The sequence below is a fragment of the Cydia amplana genome, chromosome 17, assembly GCF_948474715.1.
Source record: "Cydia amplana chromosome 17, ilCydAmpl1.1, whole genome shotgun sequence".
NCBI classification, from domain to species: domain Eukaryota; kingdom Metazoa; phylum Arthropoda; class Insecta; order Lepidoptera; family Tortricidae; genus Cydia; species Cydia amplana.
The window spans coordinates 3,298,794-3,321,376 of NC_086085.1; the positions used below are offsets into that span (position 1 = coordinate 3,298,794).

The window sequence follows — 22,583 nt, forward strand, 5'->3', positions numbered from 1 at the left end:
AACTTTTGTTTGTTGTCGTTGTAAAATGTATTAAAAAATAATGTACCCCTGACAATTGAAATTCAAAATTATCCAGAAAAAGCGGCCAAGTGCGAGTCGGACTCGCCCATGAAGGGTTCCGTATTTAGGGGATTTATGACGTATTAAAAAAAACTACTTACTAGATCTTGTTCAAACCAATTTTCGGTGGAAGTTTGCATGGTAATGTACATCATAAATTTTTTTTTAGTTTTATCATTCTCTTATTTTAGAAGTTACAGGGGGGGGGGACACACATTTTACCACTTCGGAAGTGTGTCTCGCGCAAACTATTCAGTTTAGAAAAAAATGATGTTAGAAACCTCAATATCATTTTTGAAGACCTATCCATAGATACCCCACACGTATGGGTTTGATGAAAAAAAAATTTTTGAGTTTCAGTTCTAAGTAAGGGGAACCCCCAAAAAAATTTTTTTTTTCTATTTTTGTGTGAAAATCTTAATGCGGTTCACAGAATACATCTACTTACCAAGTTTGAACAGTATAGTTCTTATAGTTTCGGAAAAAAGTGGCTGTGACATACGGACGGACAGACGGACAGACAGACAGACAGACATGACTAATCTATAAGGGTTCCGTTTTTTGCCATTTGGCTACGGAACCCTAAAAATGAGTGTTTCAAAAAGGCACCCTGTATTCATTACATACCTAAATAATCTCTTATTCAATAAAACATAAACTAAACACTGTGATTTATTTCAAATAAATGCAAATCGATCGGATAAAAGATATTAATACCTACCTATACAACAATGAATACGAGTACAGTCAGCTGCAATAATATGTTACACACCGAAGGCCGTTTTGCGGTAGATCATGTTAGATCTTATTTGTAGAGCCATAAGAGCGAGCGTGTCACATATTTTTGCGGCCGTCGAAGAGTAACATATTATTGCAGGTGACTGTACCTATGAAAAATTCGAGGGTTAAAAAGCATTTCAACCAAAGTATTTATAATAATAACGACTATGGACGCCTGCAACCCCAGGGATATTGTAACCCCATAACAATAAGGTTGAAATTTGCATTTAGTGACCGCAAAGTCAGGTGAGCGTAATCAAGTAAATCTGTTTTCATCATATTTTATCAAAAATAATCTCTTTTCTGTTCTTGTGCTATTTTCTTATTATCAATACTCTTAACTTATATGCTATATACGCTGCTGCTTCTATGCTGTTAACATCTTCCAAAACAACAATAAATATTCAGATTTATTAATTAATTATTTTATTGTTTGCTATTATGAACAAGTAACAACGCCATCTGTTTAAATTTTTTCCGAATTTAAGTTTCTGGCCGACCGCAGCGACCGCGTATAATGGTAGTTAACTTCTGTAACGTTAGATGGTGCTAAAGGTTCACACAAACTTCACGTGCGGCGCGAAGCGTTTCCATGTGTGCGTGTTAGCGGGGAGGGAAGAACTAGCGGGCGTGGTTTACGAAGCGCCAGACGCGGCTGCAGTAGGCCCTTAATGCTAACTGTGTACAAGTACTGTTGCCAAATCAACTGCTTGTAATGTTATGATCATTTATTTCACCCAGATTACTTCAAAGATACTAAAATACTTACGAAAATAAATGTCGAATTTGTCTCCAGTTATTAATTTATAATTTTCTAACTCCGCCGCCGGCCAATCTATTCATCGTCCAATCACAGTGAACTTTACTGCTACCAGGTTTGCCGGAATTAATTATTATTTACCATGAATCTAAATACAGGTCAGTGGATCTGAACTTTGATTCCGAGGTTTGTTGTGAACATTGAGTTATTATTACTATAGAGCAGCCATACCAAACAATGAAATTGTGTCAATCGCAACATGTACCACGCGACCAAAATGTTTTTCACACCACCTATTCGGAAAAGAGCTTTTTCTTCCCTGCTAGGAGGGATCAAAGTGGCACTTTTCTGTTCACTATTTTTACATTTTTTTGCACATTATTTTTTTAGCTTAAATAATCTGTTTAAGCATCAGATTGTGTCAACACTAAGATTTTTTTATTTTCCTCATAGTTGATGTGAAAAGCAGTATGTGTCACACGGTATCAAAATTATTTCGTCTTGGGCGTTAACACTTGAATCCCTCATTACGCTCAGGATTCTACTTTAGAATCCCTCACTACGTTCGGGATTCTATTGTAGAATCCATCGCTTCATTCAGGATTCAATGTACGCCTTTGACGGAAATATATCATTTTGATCCCTTGTAACACAAACTACTATCGTTTGTTTTGTTGTCGGCCGTCAACAACTCATGGCGCAAAATACTGATTCTCTGTGCCGGTTCTACGTAGTAATAATAGTTCAATGGTTGCATTATGAAACAGTTACTGTTTGTTTAGGAAGGTTCTAATAATCTCCAGCCACCTGCAATACACATTTTTGAGGCCTGACGATCGCTACTGATTGGTGCATGCGAATGCGAATGCTGTTTCGGCACCAACTACGAATTTGTAGCTTTTAGTGTCGCTGTCAAGACACTCGGTCCATGGGGCAGGGGTACACGTGTCCATAGGGAGTTCGAGAAGCGTTTGAGGGAGGCAACGGACGGAGGACCCTTTAGTTCCGTAACGTTAGAGCTGTGAAATAACTACCTAGGTACCCTGTAGGGCTAAGATGGCCGGCTAATTATCATTTGTCACCATGGCTGTCACGTTCTAACAAATATGTAAGTGCGAAAGTAACGCATAGATTGGCAGGTGATAAAAATGCGACCATGATAGCTGGTCTGAAAACCAGCGTCGTGTCTACAGACACTGCCTATGCCGAGCGGTATCCTATTTGGTGTACGTGTCTTTAATAATTTCCTGTTGTTATAATGTATTACATGTTTTTACGCCAAATAAATATGTTTTATTACTATTTCTATAACACTAAGCATAAACGCATTGATACAATTGTTCTCTTAGTTTAGCAGCCGCCTCGTCCGAGACGCGGCGCGCGCGATTGCTGCACGTCGAGAGCTGCTCGCACGCTTGATCGTTGTACCTACAATCATTCCAAAAATTTAAATATGATTTTATCTACACACATATCATGCGTCTATGAAACTCTTTTATTAAAACAAATTGCGTAATAATAACGTCGGTATCGATTAATAATGACTTAGCGCCACTTGCACCATCCCACTAACCCCGGGATAACTGGTTAAACCCATGGTATAATAATATACTCCGCCTGGTACTCTATTCCGAGATTCGCGAATGACCTAACTGGCACTTGCCTACGTCATAATGCTGTTTACAGGTTCTCAAACTTTAAAATGTGGGAGAATTTTAACCAACAGTGAAAATTATTTTAACGGCATTAATTTTAAGTTATTCATGTAGAAACATAGTAAAATAAAACAAATCTATACTGCACTTTTCACTCCTACTCTTACAGTTCCGAATAGAGCAGCCAACCATTTTCGTAACAAAACATTAATTACGAAGCTTACGACGTGAAAAGTTTGGAAAACACTGCGACTGCTGACACTGAGCGAGAAGGGAATAACAATTAACACGCGTTCGACAAGGACGGTCGGTCAGGGACAAAATGGCGGATTGTCAAATGTGAAAGCGCTATCCTGTGTTGCCAGTAGTGTAAACAGAATTACCCGAACGTCTGAAATTTCTTTCGTGAATCGGAAGATATTGCTAATGAATAATTAAAAATGACGTGTTATTGTAAAATTTAAGATAAAATACATATAAATGAAAATTATTAAATTATAAAGAAATAAATTAACTTATTATCCATAGATATAATGTACCCATGTAACATGTTATGTTGAAATAAAGTGGCAATGTTATTGTGACGTAGGCAAGTGACACTCTGGGAAGAGAAGACCATGTTTTATTAGACCATGGTTAAACCGTTAACCCAGTGTCAATTTGTACTGGTAACCATGATAACTCCAGGTTCAACCGGTTAACCCCGTGTTAGTGTATGGTGCTAGTGGCCCTCTGCTTCGGCTGGTACCTGTGTGAGAGGGTGGGAAGAGAGCCGACGACAGCGTGCCACCATTGTGATGGAAGAGCCGTGGACACGGCACAACACACACGCGAGATATGCCCTGCGTGGGCGGAGCCTCGCGCTGCCCTGTCCGCGGCTGTAGGAGGAGACCTCTCACTGCCGGCGCTAATACGCCGAATGATTAGCAGTGAAGAGGCATGGGCGGCAGTGGCTTCCTTTAGCGTCACCGTTCTGACACAAAAGGAAGCCGCAGAACGATCGCGCGAGGACGACGCGAACTCGCTCCCTCAGCGCCGAAGGAGGCCAGGTAGGCGGAGAAGAGCCTTCGCAGCAAGGCTAATGCCGCCTTAACGGGAACCTGCGGGTGATGGGTCGGGAGTTCCATCACTCGCCTGAAGAGGTTTCGAGCTGGAAGACCCTCAAGTGTTCCGAGGTGTCTTCAGCGGAGTAAGCTGCTAGAGCAGCCCCATATGGTGAGCTCGCAAGAGCATCGCCGACGGGGTATCGGAGGTCTACAATAGAGTTCCCGAAACCCCGCCTACAAAGCGCGCGGCGGAACACCCCAGGGGGTTTAGTCCGTGGAAGTCGGACATACCCACAGGGCTTCTCCCGGGCCAGTGGGATCCATAAGGGATTCCCCCTGGGTCATCAAAAAAAAAAAAAAAAAAAAATGGTGCTAGTGGCCCTTAAGACGAAAAAGGAACTAAGATTTAAATATTTTAATAATTCTCGTCTCGCTAACCGAAGCGGCTCCTAAAACTAGTGTGATAAGGACAAGGCGAAAAACCCTGTGTAAAAATCTCAAAAATCGAGGTTTGGACTGTTTCCTCCTCCAAAACTTAACCAATTTTAACCAAATTCGGAAATCTAAATGATTATGAAATTATCTGTGTCGGACTGTTTAGCTTTTTTGGCTAAATGATATCAGTTTTGAATACCACGCCTCTCATTGCGGCATAGTCAATTAGGCCATTTTGGCCATTTTTGAAGGGCTCTCTAGCGCCTTAAAAAACAAAAATATCAAAAAAAATCAAAACAGTCCGACACAGATACCTATCGACAGTATTAATCTGTGTTGAGAAAATCATTGCTCTAGCTTCAAACCCCACGGAGGAAACAGTCGAGTACGTTTGTATGGAGAAATTACCACTCCTGTTGCCTCTTAATGATTCAAATTTCCAACATCTCTGAAAAACAAAGGAATTTTACCTCATTTCTAGTAGGTATCAGTCGAGGTGACATTTTATTCGAAATAAAATGTCAAATGCCACAATGCCGGTCGTAACATGCGGTTCCTGAATACATCATAGACCGCTTATAATATGTGTGGATAAAGCAGTATGTAATTAACTGCACATAAGTAGGCATTAAGTTTTAATGCCTCGCTTTTAGCTTATTTCATAAACCCACACTCGTATTTAATGCCTTTTATTATGTTATGTAGCAGTCACATAAACTACTATAAATGTGACGTTATCTATGAAAAGGGACCTTATTGTCGATGGCGCTTACGCCATTTTTAACGATGCTCCGATATAAATACAAAACCGCGCGATGCTGTGCGGCGTAAGCGCCATCGACAAAAAGGTCCCTTTTCATAGATAATGCCCCAAATAATCTAACTTGAGACCGCGAACCCCAATAGACAAACTTTTATATAGCTTTGTGGGGCAAGAATTATACTATCTTTGTCTTACGCTAGTACCTACTAGCACACAAAAGAAAAGTATAGTTTTTTTGTTCTTATTTACCGACAAATTTAGTTTGCCAGACTATAGTAAATAAATAAATAATAACCGGCGGGCGTTCGTCAGCGTCAGGTCCAACTCGTATCCGAGGTTGGCTGCCGCGCGGGACAATTCTTGCATACAGGCTGGTACGTCACCCCTGAAAATATGCAATTTTAATGCTACAGCCACCAGTGTGAATACACCCACCATAGATAGTAGGGCCATTTTATTTAAAGTTGTCCCCTACACTTTTTTTTATTTGTGTATTTCTATGTTATTTCTACTCAGAATCACGAGCTCTTTCTATGTTAACAAAAGAGATTCACTGATTTAAACTTTCACGATTTTTACACATTATTAAATTGTACACCGGGACTTAATCGCGTATCTAAGTTTTAACTTAAAACTTAGATACGCGATTAAGTCCCGGTGTACAATTTAATAAAAGAGATTAAACTCGCTAAACGGAACTTACTTCGGTATAACCACAGTACCCTCATTAAACGACCTTGTAGCATCATTTAACTGTGATTGCATGTGCTGTCTGGTTAGTTGTATCATTTCGTCAGCGTATACGCCCATCTGAGCGATGCCGTCTCTGGCCGCCTCCACGCACTTGTGGATGTCGGAGACGTGTTGGCTGGCCAGGGTGCGGGCGGCGCGGCGTTCTTCATCGCAGGATGCTGTGGGAAATTGGACATTGGACAAACGATGATGAGAAGTATGAAACTTTTAAGTGGGTTTTTTTCTTGTAAAATTGAAGTTTTGGCCAAAATAACAAAACACGTGTCTATTATTTTTCACCTCAGCAGCTCGAACAAGGGTACTTTGCTACTTAAAAACAGTGAGCAAAATCGCATTTTGCTCACTTAGTGAGACAAAATGAGCAAAATGCGATTTTGCTCACTCAGTGAGCAAAATTCGATTTTGCTCACTGTTTTTAAGTAGCAAAGTACCCTTGTTCGAGATGCTGAGGTGAAAATTTAATTCTTGGTATATCTTAAGAAAACATGAGTGAATAGAGGTAAGTGATGAAGAAGGATTACATTTTTCGGGTTCTCTAATATGTTCTCACTGCTGAGGTGAAAAGTTTTGTGAACTACACGAGATCAAAGTTATTTACATCTCGTGCGCTTTTGAGTCCCTTACTACGCTCAAGATTCTAAATTAGATTCACTCGCTACGCTCGTGAATCTATTATAGAATCTTTCGCTTGCACGGGACTCAAAATAAGCACTCGAAGAAATATCAAACTTTGATCTCTTGTTGTACAAATAACTATTCTCATGTTCTCCAACTTAAATTCAAACCAGTTATTAACTAGCAATTTGCTTGAACAAAAGTTAGAGGGTTTTGTCACTTTTCAGTACTTTGGAGGCCAATTTCTCCCAGTAGGATGAGTTTGGGCAGCTAAAAAGACGTGTTTGTTATTTTAGACTACTCTGTAACATTTAAAAATAAATCAAATCGGAGCCCAAAAGTTGATGGGTACCCTTCCTTGTTAGTTGACTATTTGTCCAAAACAGATTTGGACAAGTACTCTTGCTTTACTAGTCTTAGGCCATGACCATTTTTAATAATTTTAATAGAGGTTACAAATACAAAATACACAATAGTAAGTAAGTAAGTAATAATAGCATTACAAACACGTGAAATTTAAACCCACTCACGCGGCACATTAAGTTCATTAGCCAGTTTGGTAAGCTCGTCGTATAGTTTCTGTTTCTTCTGCACCGCCTGATTGATCTCCTCCTTGATCCGGCGCAGCAGCTTGGCCGTGAACTGCTGGTACGAAGTCTGGATGTTCCTGTGGTAAGCGTCGAGGAATGGGGCCAGAACGGTGTCCACGTATCGGGATACTTCGCTGAAAGAAAATAAAAGCGTAAACTGGAACAGATGTCATAGAGGGTGAAATTTTAACCAACGTGACTTTATAATATTTAAAACTTTCGCGTTTTGATCACATATTAACTCACATTTATAGACGGGTCTATCGCGAAATTTATCTCTAGTCTCTGTTTTGACATTTTACTGGGACATCAGTTAGCCGCGACCACGACCAGTGAAACCTGTGTCGAAACGTCGGTAAATAAAGGTAATAAAATAAATTTCGCGATAGACCCGTCTATAAATGTGAGTTAATATAATGATGATGTTACCTATTAACGAGTGCTTGACGGGGAGACACTTTTCTATACTCCGTAGAAGTTCTGTTTCTCAGCTTTTGTCGCATGTGGTTCAAATGGTTGTCCAGGTCCACTGGCTGCAGCTGCCACGGAAGGACCTCGAAGCATAGCCCGCCATCTTGCCTTACGTGCACGCTTCTCAGCTGTTGTAAAAAAAAATATGATAATAGTGCGGAAAGTAGGAAAGAAAAACGTTGTACGATACTCGTACACGTGCGAATAGGCAAATCGCAACGAGTGGTAGTATTGGAGAACACGACCGAACTGAGTGTATTAAATCGAAACGAGTTGCGAATTACCTATTCGTACGTGTATCGTACAACGTTTTATAGTACATTTAAGGCCCTTTTAATTTTCGAAATAGGCACGGAAAATGCTAGTGCACTAGCACCATATTTACTGTAATAGTTATTTGTACAACAAGAGATCAAAGTTTGATATTTCTTCGAGTGCTTATTTTGAGTCCCGTGCAAGCGAAAGAATCTTGAGCGTAGTAAGGGACTCAAAAGCGCACGAGATGTAAATAACTTTGATCTCGTGTAGTACACAACATTTTTCACCTCAGCAGTGAGAACATATTAGAGAACCCGAAAAATGTATTCCTTCTTCATCACTTACCTCTATTCACTCATGTTTTCTTAAGATATACCAACAATTAAATTTTCACCTCAGCAGCTCGAACAAGGGTACTTTGCTACTTAAAAATAGTGAGCAAAATCGCTATTATATTGTTTTGGCGTACTCTTGTGCTGCAGACGAAAACTTATTTTGGGTCATCGCGCCAGCCAAGCAAATAAGTAAGTATTTTATTGTTTTACCCCGATACTGACATGGTTTACTTAGAAAATGTACCCACCCTACAATCACTGCTGGATTCTGTGGCCGACCATGTGAACAAGCTTAGGAATACAAAAGGTATCAACATTTCTCGTAAACTAACACAATTTTTACAATTTTCCTACTTCGAAGTAGTTATCATAGTCATTGCTCATCGACCATTCGCTTCAAGTTAGTTCAAACCACGTTATACTGGTTAAGCCACTATCACATTATTATTTACGAAAACGGGACGAAATCTCGTATAAATACCTATCTTGTAACATACCTAATGTTGAACAAATAAATCTTTGAAATAAGTTTTAAATTACCTCCGACGTTTCGAGGACAGCATTGTCCCCGTGGTCTCGTAGAAGACCAGTAGTACCTAGTATAATCTTCTCCATGACCAAGATTAGTCATTAGGTAGTTGTTAATTGCTTTAACTTGTAACCGTTCAAACGCTTTAAAATTAAAGAAGTATTTGCTTGATACAAATGGAAAATATTACCTAATTGTGCATTACATCTGTACCAAAAGTGTTACGGTTCCTAAAATTCTGAGGTAAATTTCCTGAGGCGATTCGCTCGGAGCGTTTGCAATACCAAACGACATCTGCACCTGATTGGTTTAAGTCTAGCTTGCGATTTAACTGTTATTTTAGTATGCAATTACATGCTTCAATGGCTCCACGGAGAATTCTTTGCCCAGTAGAAAGCAGTATCAATTACAATTCGTTAAATATTACATTTTCCTACGCAAACGGAAGGTAATCTAATGTATATAGATACATTAATGTGTATAGGTACGCTATAGAGCGTACGACATAAGTATAGTAAGACCGAGTAAGACTATAGCTGAAATATAATATTTAAAACTTTCGCGTTTTGAACACATATTAATTCACATTTATAGACGGGTCTATCGCGAATTTATTTTTATAACCTTTATTTACTGACCTTTCGACACAGGTTTCACTGGTCGCGGTCGCGGCTAACTTTACTGATGCCCCATCAAAATGTCAAAATAGAGATTTGTGCAAAACTACCCGACGAAAAATAAAGGTAGGTAATAAAATAAATTCGCGATAGACCCGTCTATAAATGTTACATGTTTACTGATTATTTTTTATATTGCTTTAGTTTTTTGGTATCATACTTTTGTAGGAATATGATTTATGCAACAGTGCCTAAGACACGTGGGGTTCTAAATCAATCAATTCATAAGGCAAAGTAAAAACATATAAATCATTAATCAAACTATGTAGTTCATATACATACAAGGTTATTAACGCCGCAACAGTAAAGGATGACTCACGCTAGAGGGCGTTTTTTTTTGATGTCCCAAACACTTTTTTTTTCAAATTTGGGATTTTTTATGTTATTTCTACTCAGAATCACGAGCTCTTTCTATCCTAATAGGAGAAAAAAAGTGTCCCAAAATTTCCATACATTTTTCGATCTTTCCATTACGCGACCACCATACAAAGACTATGAAAAATGGTGACGGAATGGAAATAAAAACCTTGGGACACTTTTTTTCTCCTATTAGGATAGAAAGAGCTCGTGATTCTGAGTAGAAATAACATAAAAAAACCCAAATTTAAAAAAAAAGTGTTTGGGACAACAAAAAAAAAACGCCCTAGAACAGGCCGTGACCGGTCCGAGGCGTCCGACACGTCATTTTCTATGACGGCTGATCGGTGACCACGTGGTGCTTTCCATAGAAAACGAAGCGCCGGAAGCTCCGGCCCGGTCCCGGCTCGGTCTAGCGTGAGTCATCTTTAATGCAACTGCAGTTGCCATGTGAATATCACCTAAACTGCACAAACTTTTGTATGGAGAATAATCCGCGCGCTTCATCCATAAGTGCCTTATTCGCTGCACTCTAGCTGCACTTCTAAAATTAATTGCAAACTCGAAATCTTCAACATTAAAGTAAGCGTAGTAAAAGGCGGTATCGTAATTTAGCGGTCTTCACATCACTACAATAACCTCTGCGACAGCACTATGACGTCTGTCATCTAGAAGATCGGTCTTTGCGCCTAGACGGCGTCGCGTATTACCTAAGTCCAAAACTCTGATTATTATTGTGATCCCCTAATAAATATTGTTTAAAATGGTGCTCTGGTGTTTTTACCCTTACAGCTTCAGAAGTGCGATAGTGGATTCCCGCCTACTACGATATAATTTGTCGAAATTGACATTACGAAATTTACCGCGCGTAGTCCTTCCTTGTTTCATTGTTCTGATCGTTAATCTGATTGTAATGAGTAAATGCACCAACACCACTCATCAGTTAGGGACTTAAATATACAAAGTCCAAGATTGGTGTCAAAATCATACCTACAAGAATAGCCTACAAAACTAACCTGTGCCGGCTATTGGCTGGCGTATCGTACCTTTGCCGTGTGTTTTGTGTGTTTTGTGTTTGATTTCAGATACCTATTTCAGTTTATGTACATCAATGATCATGACTGTCAAAAATAAAACATATTGACAGTGTAATAAAGCTGCTGGCATGTATGTATTACAATATTCACAGCAGAAGATCACAAGACATAAGCTGACAGATACCATTAGGTACAATTGAATTTTGATATTGGTATGAATGAAATAAATCCTTGGGATTATAGAGTAACTCAGGTAAAAGTTAACTCAGGTAAGAAGTCTGTCGATCCAACACCTAACAGTGCTCCGGGGCCATAGTGGTAAATATTCACTGCCTCACTTATATGTTGTGTTATTTTTGTAATCTATGTGCTTTCAGATACATAACATAATGTGATTAAGTATGTCTACATGACATATTAACAAAATGCTATGATCATTTTCTAAGTTTGTGTCGTGGTGAAATTTACATTCAAGTAAAAAGCATACAAAACAAGTTTGGTAATGTAAACTTAGCCTTGATTGATACTATATGTATGTTGGTATTATGCTTTCATGATTAACAATGAGTGCTATTTAATACTTTATCCTTTCAGTCAAATTAAAATAGATTACAAGTTTTCAAAAACACTGGAATATTGGTTACAACAACAATAAGGAGAAATTACTTGTTGTTTCATATGTGTGTGTGTATGATATTACACATGCTTATTGCAACTGACATAATGCTTTGTTGGTGTGTTTTTGGTTTATGTAATTTCCAGAAATTTGACAGCAATGATTCTTGAATTGAACGACCATACCGTCGTTGAACGCACTAGAGTGACTATCGGGTCAGGCCTCTATAATGAACCTGGATGGACATGGATAATATTTCAAAGTTAGTTGGTTATGGATGCCAGGTATAATATGTCCAAGTGTTCAACTAATTCATTATATGGAGAAAATATGTTGATACTTAATCTCTGATGTCATGGAAAATGAGGTATTTATTTAGAAATAAAATGCTTGTTCATTTTGTACATGTATACTAACGGTCAGTATGTGTTACATTGACTGTGTGTGGTTAGTAAAATGCGCTTTGTGAATAAGCGAAAGGTGACATTTATTTGTAGCTGGTTAGTATTGTCTGTGACAAATGTAGTCGCTCCATGTTTCCGGAGCCTCCTCGGGTTGAATAATTTAAAAAAACAGTCCATATCACATATAACCTCATGCATTCTCGCAATTAACATTAAGTTGCAGACATACTGATGATGTACATGGACAATTTCTGTCTGTACATATTATTGATTGGTTCTATGTATGAAAAATCTTATGAATAAAATGTTTGTACAAATTAATTGCATACAGCTTTTAGTATGTTGTGGTTGTTGTTTTGTTCATTGGGATGTTGGTTAAAGTTTGCATTGCAAATATTTTTCACAAAATGTCATGTTATAAAATGAACCAAAGACATATATTTAAACAGACTTACCAAACTAATGAAAGTTTTATTGGCATGACATTGTCAAGTGTTTGAGTTATTGACAATGATAATCATTTGTGTTCTAACAGTATGTTTCAGATGCATTTCATTATAACAAAACTTTATTACTGATGAAGTTTGATGAATTTCCAAGGTTAAAATCTTGTCAAAGAGATGGACTTATTGAACAAGATATTTACTGAGCTGAGTATGACACTGGTAAAGCAGGTTGTTGCTAATGGTAAGCGAGGTAAATACTTTCAGGAGTCAATATGGATATTGACGGTCTACATGATACATGTCTTTTACATACAAGTGCGACTGGACTCTAAACGTTCCAGTCCGATAAGTGTTTTATGGGTGAATATTAAACGAAGGTAAATAGCTTGGTTAAAGCTTTCCAAATAACTATTTTAACCCATTCACTGCTAATGAACATTGACCGAAGAATATCATGTCATGAGCTACTGTTTGAAGTTATTGACGGTTTTCGTCTGAACTTGTAGTGTGTTATGGTACCGTTTGCATTAATAAACAGTACACTTTTATTACTTCTGGGTTTCATAAATCAGAAGTTATAAATAATAATATGTTTCACAAATTTTGTGGGTTCACTAAGTATGTATTTCATTGTTTTGAAAAATGCATAAATTGTGGTTTATTATGTTATGAACTCATTTATCTTACAATGTGTGCTTGCATGGCATTTAACAAAATTATTTAGTTTTGTGCAGGTATAAGTTAACCTGGATGATGATGTGTTGAGTTATCTACACATAAAATGCACATGCACAGCTGGAGAAAATCAACCATGTGTGTCTTGGGATTGGAAGCTTTATGGTTTAAGCATATGTGCCATGATTTGACTGATTGGTCATTATCAATATACACTTCATGATGGTTGAAAAATACAATTTGTGAAACCTCGATAAGGCGAACCTGGGTAAGAGAGGAACCTCTATAACATGAACTTCTGTTCAGGCTCTACTGTAGTTCAATGTGGTATAGTAAGAGTGTTGCCTTTATTTAGGGGCACGGAAGAGGCAAGCCAAGTTGCACATGATCATTTACAATTGGTTGCATAGTAGCAACTGCTTATTATTTTATATTTCCCATGTTAAGGGCAAATGCTGTTATTTCAGGTACCGTTTTCAGATTAAGAACTGACTACGAGTATATTCTCAGATTAGGAACTGAGATATAATTTTATGAGACACTCGGATTGAGAACTGAGTGATTATTTTATTTATATTACTTACTCTCGAGTTCGGAATCGAGTTGTGATTTTGTTTTATCCCAGATTTAGAACTGGGGTACTGTTGTCATACTTATGTTTTGTTAACAGGTTTGGCGACTAAAATAAACACATTGTGCTTGATTAATTTTATTAGACACTCGGATTGAGAACTGAGTGATTATTTTATTTATATTACTTACTCTCGAGTTTGGAATCGAGTTGTGATTTTGTTTTATCCTAGATTTAGAACTGGGTTACTGTTGTCATACTTATGTGTTTTGTTAACGGGTTTGCCGACTAAAATAAACACATTGTGCTTGATTAATTTTATTAGACACTCGGATTGAGAACTGAGTGATTATTTTATTTATATTACTTACTCTCTTCAATGTCTGCTATAGAGCTTTAATTATTATGTGCTCTTTAAGAAGGGCTGTTACTTTAGTCTTGGCAAGGGATGCTATCCTTAATAGGCTACTTCCTGGCGCCGGTAATCGCAACAGAGGCTTTAAGGAGCGGCCTGTTGCTTGTCACTATCCTTGAGAGGGTGGTTGTTGCTGATATTTGCAGTGTAGGCTTTAAGAAGCGGACCATTGCATGTGATATAAGACTATCCTTCAGAGGATGGTTGTTACTGGTATTTGCAGTGTAGGCTTTAAGAGGCGGACCATTGCATGTGATATAAAACTATCCTTAAGAGGATGGTTGTTTACTGGTATTTGCAGTGTAGGCTTTAAGAGGCGGACCATTGCATGTCACATAAGACTATCTTTAAGAGGATGGTTGTTACTGGTGTTTGCAGTGTAGGCCTTAAGAGGCGGACCATTGCATGTGATATAAGACATCCTTAAGAGGATGGTTGTTACTGGTATTTGCGGTGTAGGCCTTAAGAGGCGGACCATTGCATGTAATATAAGACTTTCCTTAAGAGGATGGTTGTTACTGGTATTTGCAGTGTAGGCTTTAAGAGGCGGACCATTGCATGTGATATAAAACTATCCTTAAGAGGATGGTTGTTTACTGGTATTTGCAGTGTAGGCTTTAAGAGGCGGACCATTGCATGTCACATAAGACTATCTTTAAGAGGATGGTTGTTACTGGTGTTTGCAGTGTAGGCCTTAAGAGGCGGACCATAGCATGTGGTATAAGACTTTCCTTAAGAGGATGTTTGTTACTGGTATTTGTAGTGTAGGCCTTAAGAGGTGGACCATTGCATGTGATATAAGACTATCCTTAAGAGGATGGTTGTTACTGGTATTTGCTGCAATGCAGGCCTTAAAAGGCGGACCGTTGCATGTGAGCTTATTTATCCTTAATAGGCTAATTTTGTTACTGGTATATCTGCAGTGCAGGCCTTAAGAGGCGGACCATTGCATGTGATACAAGACTATCTTTAACAGTCTAGTTTGTTCCTGGTATCTGCAGTGCAGGCTTTAAGAGGCGGACCATTGCATGTGATATGATATTATCCTTAAGAGGAACATTATTTCTACTACCGATAAATGTTTTATCTATATCGTATCGTACTATTTGTTGTTGACCTTGAGAGGTTGGCTTGAGACCTTCTTTACAAAAGGATATTTTAATGACCTTAAGACTGATGATCTCAAGGTTACCTTGAAAGGGTTGCTTGCACTTATACCTTCTAGGGATCGCTGGCGAAGTACCGGATCCAGTAGAGTTGGAGGGAGTGCCTGTTCAAAATACCCAGTTGGAGCGAGTGCGTGCACCGGGCTCCGTGACAACCTTATCGTGAAGGGCTGACTTCTACGGTCGTTGCGCCTACAAGGGCAGTGGTGTCCTAGCCTAGGCAGCTCCGCACATGCATGAGACGGGTCCCATGTTAGCCTCTCACGAGTTGTACGCATTTTTGTGCGTGCATGCGAGGGAGTCTTACATCCTACAACGGAGAAGCCAATTGTGAGTTTGTTCCAAGTCTTTGTTTTTAAAACGACACATATAGTCATTGTTACGTTAAGCGGTCAGTATGAACGCACCGCTCAATGGAAGGTTTGGGTTAGCTGCATGGGTATACATGCTAGAAATTTATCAAAATCTAATAAATCCTTCAAATTTATATGACGTTATTCACAAGAAAATAATTTATGTTAGATGGTGTTACAAAAAAGGGGGTGGTTTATCTACCTGCCGCTAGATGTCACGCTCATCGCAATATTTTATTATTTTGCATAATTAATTAATTGGTATTTATATCCTCTTGGTGTCATATGCACGTGAATTAAGCCTTTTGTGTATTTCAAGCAAGTGCTGAGCAGACTTGCATATCCTAACACCTCTCATACCACGGATTATTTGGTACTTAGCCTGGTCATGCTTTCTTACATTTGGTTCAGTCGGCTTAAGCCCTTACTCCAATTCGACTGAAATAGAACTAAATATCTTGGTGTAAGTTGACAATAACGAAATAGACCGTTTCAACGGAACTCGAGTCGAATTATTCAAAAGGACCAAGGCTTGTATATCGGCTGAGCGTAAAAGGTGCTTGTTCAATTCGCAGAATATTGAACTGGTGGAGGCTACATCCACCTGGTGAAGACCCAGCTTGCTGCGACTGCGTTGGCTGTGGCAGACTTCAGTGGCTGCGCTGATGACAGTGACCTTCGGGGCGCCGGTCGGGTCAGGCGATGGCCGAGCTAAAAGGCGGTATCGTAATTTAGCGGTCTTCACATCACTACAATAACCTCTGCGACAGCACTATGACGTCTGTCATCTAGAAGATCGGTCTTTGCGCCTAGACGGCGTCGCGTATTACCTAAGTCCAAAACTCTGATTATTATTGTGATCCCCTAATAAATATTGTTTAAAATGGTGCTCTGGTGTTTTTACCCTTACAGTAGTAAATGTACAATTTCTAAAACACCGGCCAAGTGCGAGTCGGACTCGCGTTCCAAGGGCTCCGTACATTAAGTCCGACTCACACTTGACTGCACATTTTATGTAGGGTTTCTTATCATCTATAGGTAATGAAGTATTTTGTGTATTTTTTTTTTAATTTTAGACCCAGTAGTTTCGAAGATAAAGGGGGGAGGGGGAGTGGTCGAACAGACAGACAGACGCACGAGTGATCCTATAAGGGTTCCGTTTTTTCTTTTTGAGGTACGGAACCCTAAAAAACACGAAACCTGTAGTTTTACTAGACGAGGAAAAAATTCATTAGGTGTATAATTAAATCAGGTATATAAGTAACGTCTAGGTCTCAAGTGCCGGACTAAGAACGGACAGTACAATTTTGAAGAGGAAAGTGGGGCGTTCTCCAGACAAACGTAGTCACCATTTTCCTCTATGGATATTGACGTTATGGTAAATATTTTTACACAATTATGTAGATTTTTATTAACCATAGCTATGCCCCTTCGCCTAACTTTTCGAGTTTGAAATTATTACAATAAAATAAATTGCAAAAATATTTTTGGAAGCTTCTGATTTTTTGACGTGATATCTAACGTCTTATGAATCGATGAACACCGGTAGAATGCACGAAAAAGTGTCACGTTGTGGACATCTCCATGGTAAAGTCACTAGTACGCAATTAGTTGGTAGTATGCAATTTTTCATCAATGTTTTCTTATGAGTGTTATGACGTTATCACGCAAAATTATCGTCCGTAAACCGACTTTACAGACAACCATTTTTTTTTTCAGTTTCTCTTATTTTCTATAATGTTATGTTATTACCCAAAAAGGAACGTTTACGTAAATTGACATCGTGACTGCTGAAGAAAATAAATGTATCGCTTAAAACTCCGATAAACCATTCGACCCTCTCAACAAATATCTACTTACCCTATTTTATTTTTGTTTCTTAATGCCAAAATCGACTAGCGTCTCAAATACGGCGCACCGGTCTGAGCAAAACAAACGCTGTTTTGTTACAGAATATAATAATATTCTGTTATTAAAATACATTCATACAGAATTAAGTACCTGATAGTCAGAGATACCTAAATAAATAGTCACCTCATTCGCTGGATAATAAAGTTCTGGGGTATCACCCATCAACCTTATGATAACCAGGTTATTGATAATATGATGATGTCACACACGTATGTTTTATATGTACAATCACTGATGTATGGAGTGAGCACTCTATGTATTTTTTTCTCTATGGTGCAATTTACAGTGCATTTTCATAAATAAAGCACAATCAGATACAAATAAGTGAACATTACTTGGCTTCAATCAAATCGCAAAATTTCACCTAGTCCGCTAATCGCCCACTACCGTAATATCAGGGGCGTATATGCCCTATGGGCCATATCAACGGCCATGGCTTTATTTGGCCATAGGCTATGGCCAAATAAAGCCATGGCCGTTGATATTCTGTTTAATTTAGTTTTCTAATAAAAAATAGATTTATTTAAGACACATAAATAAATAAACATGGAACATTAAATAAGCTTAAAAATAATAATACAAACTATATAAATAAACTTAAAATAATCGCCCTAAAAATAAAATACGGCCTTTAGTTTTCTTAACTGGCATCAGAACATCTGTGCCCAATAGGCTGTGTCTACACCAAGATAGCTCTCGAGCACTTAGCGCTCGAAAAAACACATTATGAGCAGAGTTTTACGAGAACGGTTCTCTCCGGAACTCCATCCTATTATACCTGGGCTGTTCTGATCAGCTGGCGAACACAGGTGAGCGTCCAACAGCGCTACGAAGCAACCCATTCTACCATCGGACTTTTCGACGCACGGCCGGTTTCTATCCTTACTTGGTAGATATTCCACCAATTCGCACGAAGCGCTTTGCTTCCTCTTTTCTTATGCGCACTGAATGGAATCTGGGAATGGAATTCCTTGCCGGCGTCTATATTTCCGAGCTCATATAACCCGGCAACCTTCAAATACAGGCACCTTCTGGGCAGGCTCGCTCCATCGTAGGCCACGTCTTCGCCTCGATTAGTCTATGGCCATGAGTAAGTCCATTTATATTTAAAAAAAAAGAAATTATTCCGTACGCGGTGGGAAGAAGTTGATTACTGGCAGGAAAATGAACCTTATGTCATTTTATTTTAAGTTCTAATTTCTTCAATAAAATATATCTCGAGTTATCAACTTCTTCCCGCCGTGTACGGTATTAAACTAGCGGCTCTTTGAACTGTGGACCTCGAGAACCCCTATGGCCGCAATCTTCAAAAAAATCCATAAACTGGTTCGACAAAAAATTTGACACGGGGGTGGTCATGCGTTTGGTAATAGAGGCGAATGGGGGTTATCAATGTTATCGTGGGGGTTGTCATGTAATTCGCCGTAATTCCATTATATACTACTGATAGTGCGTATAAATACGTATTTATAAAGTTCATGCGATAAATAATCGAGAACATTTTTCATACAAGAATATTCGACCGATTTCTTGCGCTCGAATTTTAAAATTGGCCGCCCGACGCACCTCTACTGGGCTATAACCGCGAAAATCGAAGTCGAATCGCTAATTGCGGTCATCTTACTCTGTCACTCTAATTACGTCTTAATGAGAGTGAAAGAGAAAAATCCCCGCAATATGCGAATTTCGGTTTTGGCAGTTGGCCCGCTGTTTCGTGTGAAGCAAATATTTGGTTGTTTTCAAGCGATGGAAATAAGACTACCAACATAGAACGTTGTGGAAGTAAATAGACTTGTTATCGCAAGGTTTTGTCCTACTAATTACGTAATTACTTCTTAACTTAGGTATAGCCTTTTTATGCAGGATAAAAGTTTTACTAGAGATAGAGACGAGTTGAGAGTGATTTTTTTGGGCAATAATCAATTTTAATTTTATTCTAAAGTACTGGAACAATATCTTTTCAAAGTATAATCTTGACTTTGTGCATATTTGTGATCTTACGTAAGAATTATCAAGACTCCCTCCCACCACCTTGTACGGAAAAATAAGGCATAGTCGAACTCTTCCCCCCTATCTCGTCTTACGTAAATTAATGGCGCCCATGGATGGAGTATTTATTAATTGCCTACGTCATCGAAGAAAGTGTATACAACATGTGTAGGTTGTACGTATTATCTTCGAATATATTATTGTGAATGTTATCGACATTGCATTAATTGGGCAATGTAGGTACCTAATTAACAAATCCGTATAATTATGAAATAGATAATGCAAGAGAGTAATAAAAACATGTGCTAATGCGACCCGTACGAAATATCATACTGCGATAAAAGTTTTTTCACCTGACCAGCTCATAAAGGCTATCTTTATTCTTCAAAAACGTATAGAAAGTTGCATTTTATCCACAAGAGTGGCAAAGTAATGTTATGAAAATTTTGAGTTGTTTTCTCGTGTTAGCTGATAATTAGACTTTTAAATGATGATTCATTTGGATTTGATCCAGATATTACGGACAGTTAATATTTTTCTCGCGTTGGTGTGGTGACATTTTTGCGTTTGCATGCCTTGAAACCCTCCCAACGCTCAAATTTCCACTTTTCGAACCACTCGCTACGCTCGTGGTTCAATTTTGAAATGTTACGCTTGCTCGGGTATCAATATTAGCACGAGGGTTTAAACAAAAACATTGCTCTCTTATAAAACAAATAACTATTTTACTGAAACCTAATAGGGGGGATAAAAATTTTAACAGTCACGGGGGTAATCATCCTTAACGTCGTTTGTAGCCATAAAATTTCATCTGAAAAATAGATACTGCTATAAAATACCTGACCTTGCCAAACCAGGAATAATTCCAAAGTTTGCTGTTGAGTCGATCGCTGCTACAAACCAGCATCAGGCCGGTAGGTCAATGGCGGAGTGTCCGTAGAACTCGATTCCCACCGGCTTGCCTATTTCAAAACAACTAACCAAGGTGCCTCTTACCAGTCTCTAAGATATAGAGAGCCATATCAAATTTGGCTTGCCCGACTGATGTTTGACGCGCCGTCACATACAGAATATATCTCCTCTTATTGTAAAAAAGTTTAGTGCATATTTTGACGCTGATTTATTCATAACTGATACTACTTATAAGCTATAGTGTGTCAAAGGTCTGTTTGATTTCAAACATTGACAGAGAGAATCATAATATACTATCTTTGTCTAACACTAGTACTAGCACCCAAAAGAAAAGGATGAGTATAGTTTTTTTTTGTTCCTATTTACTGACAAGATTTGGTTGACCCAGTATAACTGCGCACGTCCAAGACCAAATTTAGACATGTACGAGTAGGTACCTACCTTTTTAGGGTTCCGTACCCAAAGGGTAAAAACGGGACCCTATTACTAAGACTCCGCTGTCCGTCCGTCCGTCCGTCCGTCTGTCACCAGGCTGTATCTCACGAACCGTGATAGCTAGACAGTTGAAATTTTCACAGATGATGTATTTCTGTTGCCGCTATAACAACAAATACTAAAAACAGAATAAAATAAAAATTTAAGTGGGGCTCCCATACAACAAACGTGATTTTTGACCGAAGTTAAGCAACGTCGGGCGGGGTCAGTACTTGGATGGGTGACCGTTTTTTTGCTTGTTTTGCTCTATTTTTTGTTGATGGTGCGGAACCCTCCGTGCGCGAGTCCGACTCGCACTTGGCCGGTTTTTATTATTATGAGAAAAATTTGAACATTTACCGCTTACTTACGTAGATAACTGCTTGATGACAATTTGTTTAGTGGATCCTTATTTTTACATATCCGCTTAGCATATCCACTTAGATATATCAAATATATTAAAAACGGGTCACTCACGTATTTTAAGTCGAAAACGCTCGACATGTTTCACTCCGTACCGAGTAGTGTCATCAGGAGCTTGCGTTAGGAGTTTTGTTATTAAAATCCACTTAGAGGTCATCATTGCTTGGACGTATAACCGTTCGACTCGTCTCTGGAATGATGGCTACGTAATATCCCTCGTAAAATCTCACGATAAAACTTTGATTTTAAGAGTCGTAAAATAAGAATTCGTTATGTCATTCGTCAGTCGGTACTTTATTGTTGCCTTATTTATTTTTGGACTATTTTTGGTATTGGTCTCAGGACTTAATTACCTATGTGCAATCTTTTCGAGCGATGGCGCCACGATGGCGCCATAACCTTTAGCCTACTGTCGAGTAGCGTTAATTTCAATATTTAACAAATTAACACATATCAGCGAAAGAATAAGGATCAAAGTCAAATGGCGTTCTAACAGTTTTAATCTTCTGTCGAAATATGGCAGTAAATTTACTGTGGCTACATTAATTTACCATGACAGTGACTCTCTATACCTACACTCTATTTTCTTTGGCCGTACTACCGGCCTAGCCAAGGTGACAATCGCTATCGCTTCGCCATCGAATCGCTTTGTGTTTCTCTATCACTCTTCCATATTAGTGCAACAGTATGACTGCCGTATTCGAACTTCAAGATATTCACAAGAGACGACACGTACTAGATCCATTCTAGATACGTTATAGTTTAGATTTCAACTAGTTCTCTTTTGCAGCGCAATTCGGGCAACCAATGTCACTTTTACGATAGATCGTGTTAGATATCTATAAGATGTGAATTAGATCTCTAAGTAATATCTCGTGGAAATCGTTCAAGAGTATCTGCAGAATCGCGGTAATGTCAAATTTGACAGGTTAGATATTAAAGATATCGTTATCGTAACTTGGCGATGTCTAATAGATGTCTATTACAAAATCCGAATCGGGCCCACAGTTGCGTTTCGATCGCTATGGAGCGTTAGCGATTGGCATGTTGGCTACGCGGCCTGACCTGATAACGCGAGCTTCTAGTTTTTAGCCCCATACCATATAA

General features: G+C 38.6%; 1 protein-coding gene across 1 annotated transcript; it reads right to left on the bottom strand.

Annotated features, from left to right (window-relative positions):
- Positions 1-2,913: 2,913 nt before the first annotated feature.
- Positions 2,914-8,862, bottom strand: LOC134655887 (uncharacterized). The gene is made up of 6 exons (XM_063511386.1): positions 8,770-8,862; positions 7,887-8,056; positions 7,398-7,591; positions 6,203-6,410; positions 5,795-5,884; positions 2,914-3,028 (listed from the first exon to the last, which is right to left on the bottom strand). The coding sequence occupies exons 1-6, from the start codon at positions 8,836-8,838 to the stop codon at positions 2,914-2,916; spliced, it is 846 nt and encodes a 281-aa protein (XP_063367456.1). The 5' UTR covers positions 8,839-8,862.
- Between the last annotated feature and the right edge of the window lie 13,721 nt (positions 8,863-22,583).

Bases quoted from the DNA above. Each gene is read 5' to 3' on its own strand.
- LOC134655887 (XM_063511386.1), bottom strand. From the start codon at position 8,838: ATGTTGATACCTTTTGTATTCCTAAGCTTGTTCACATGGTCGGCCACA. The intron at 8,057-8,769 runs GTGGGTACATTT...TTTTTACAACAG, and splicing joins AATCCAGCAGTGATTGTAGG to CTGAGAAGCGTGCACGTAAG. The intron at 3,029-5,794 runs GTTATTATTTAT...GAATGATTGTAG, and splicing joins ACGCTGACGAACGCCCGCCG to GTACAACGATCAAGCGTGCG.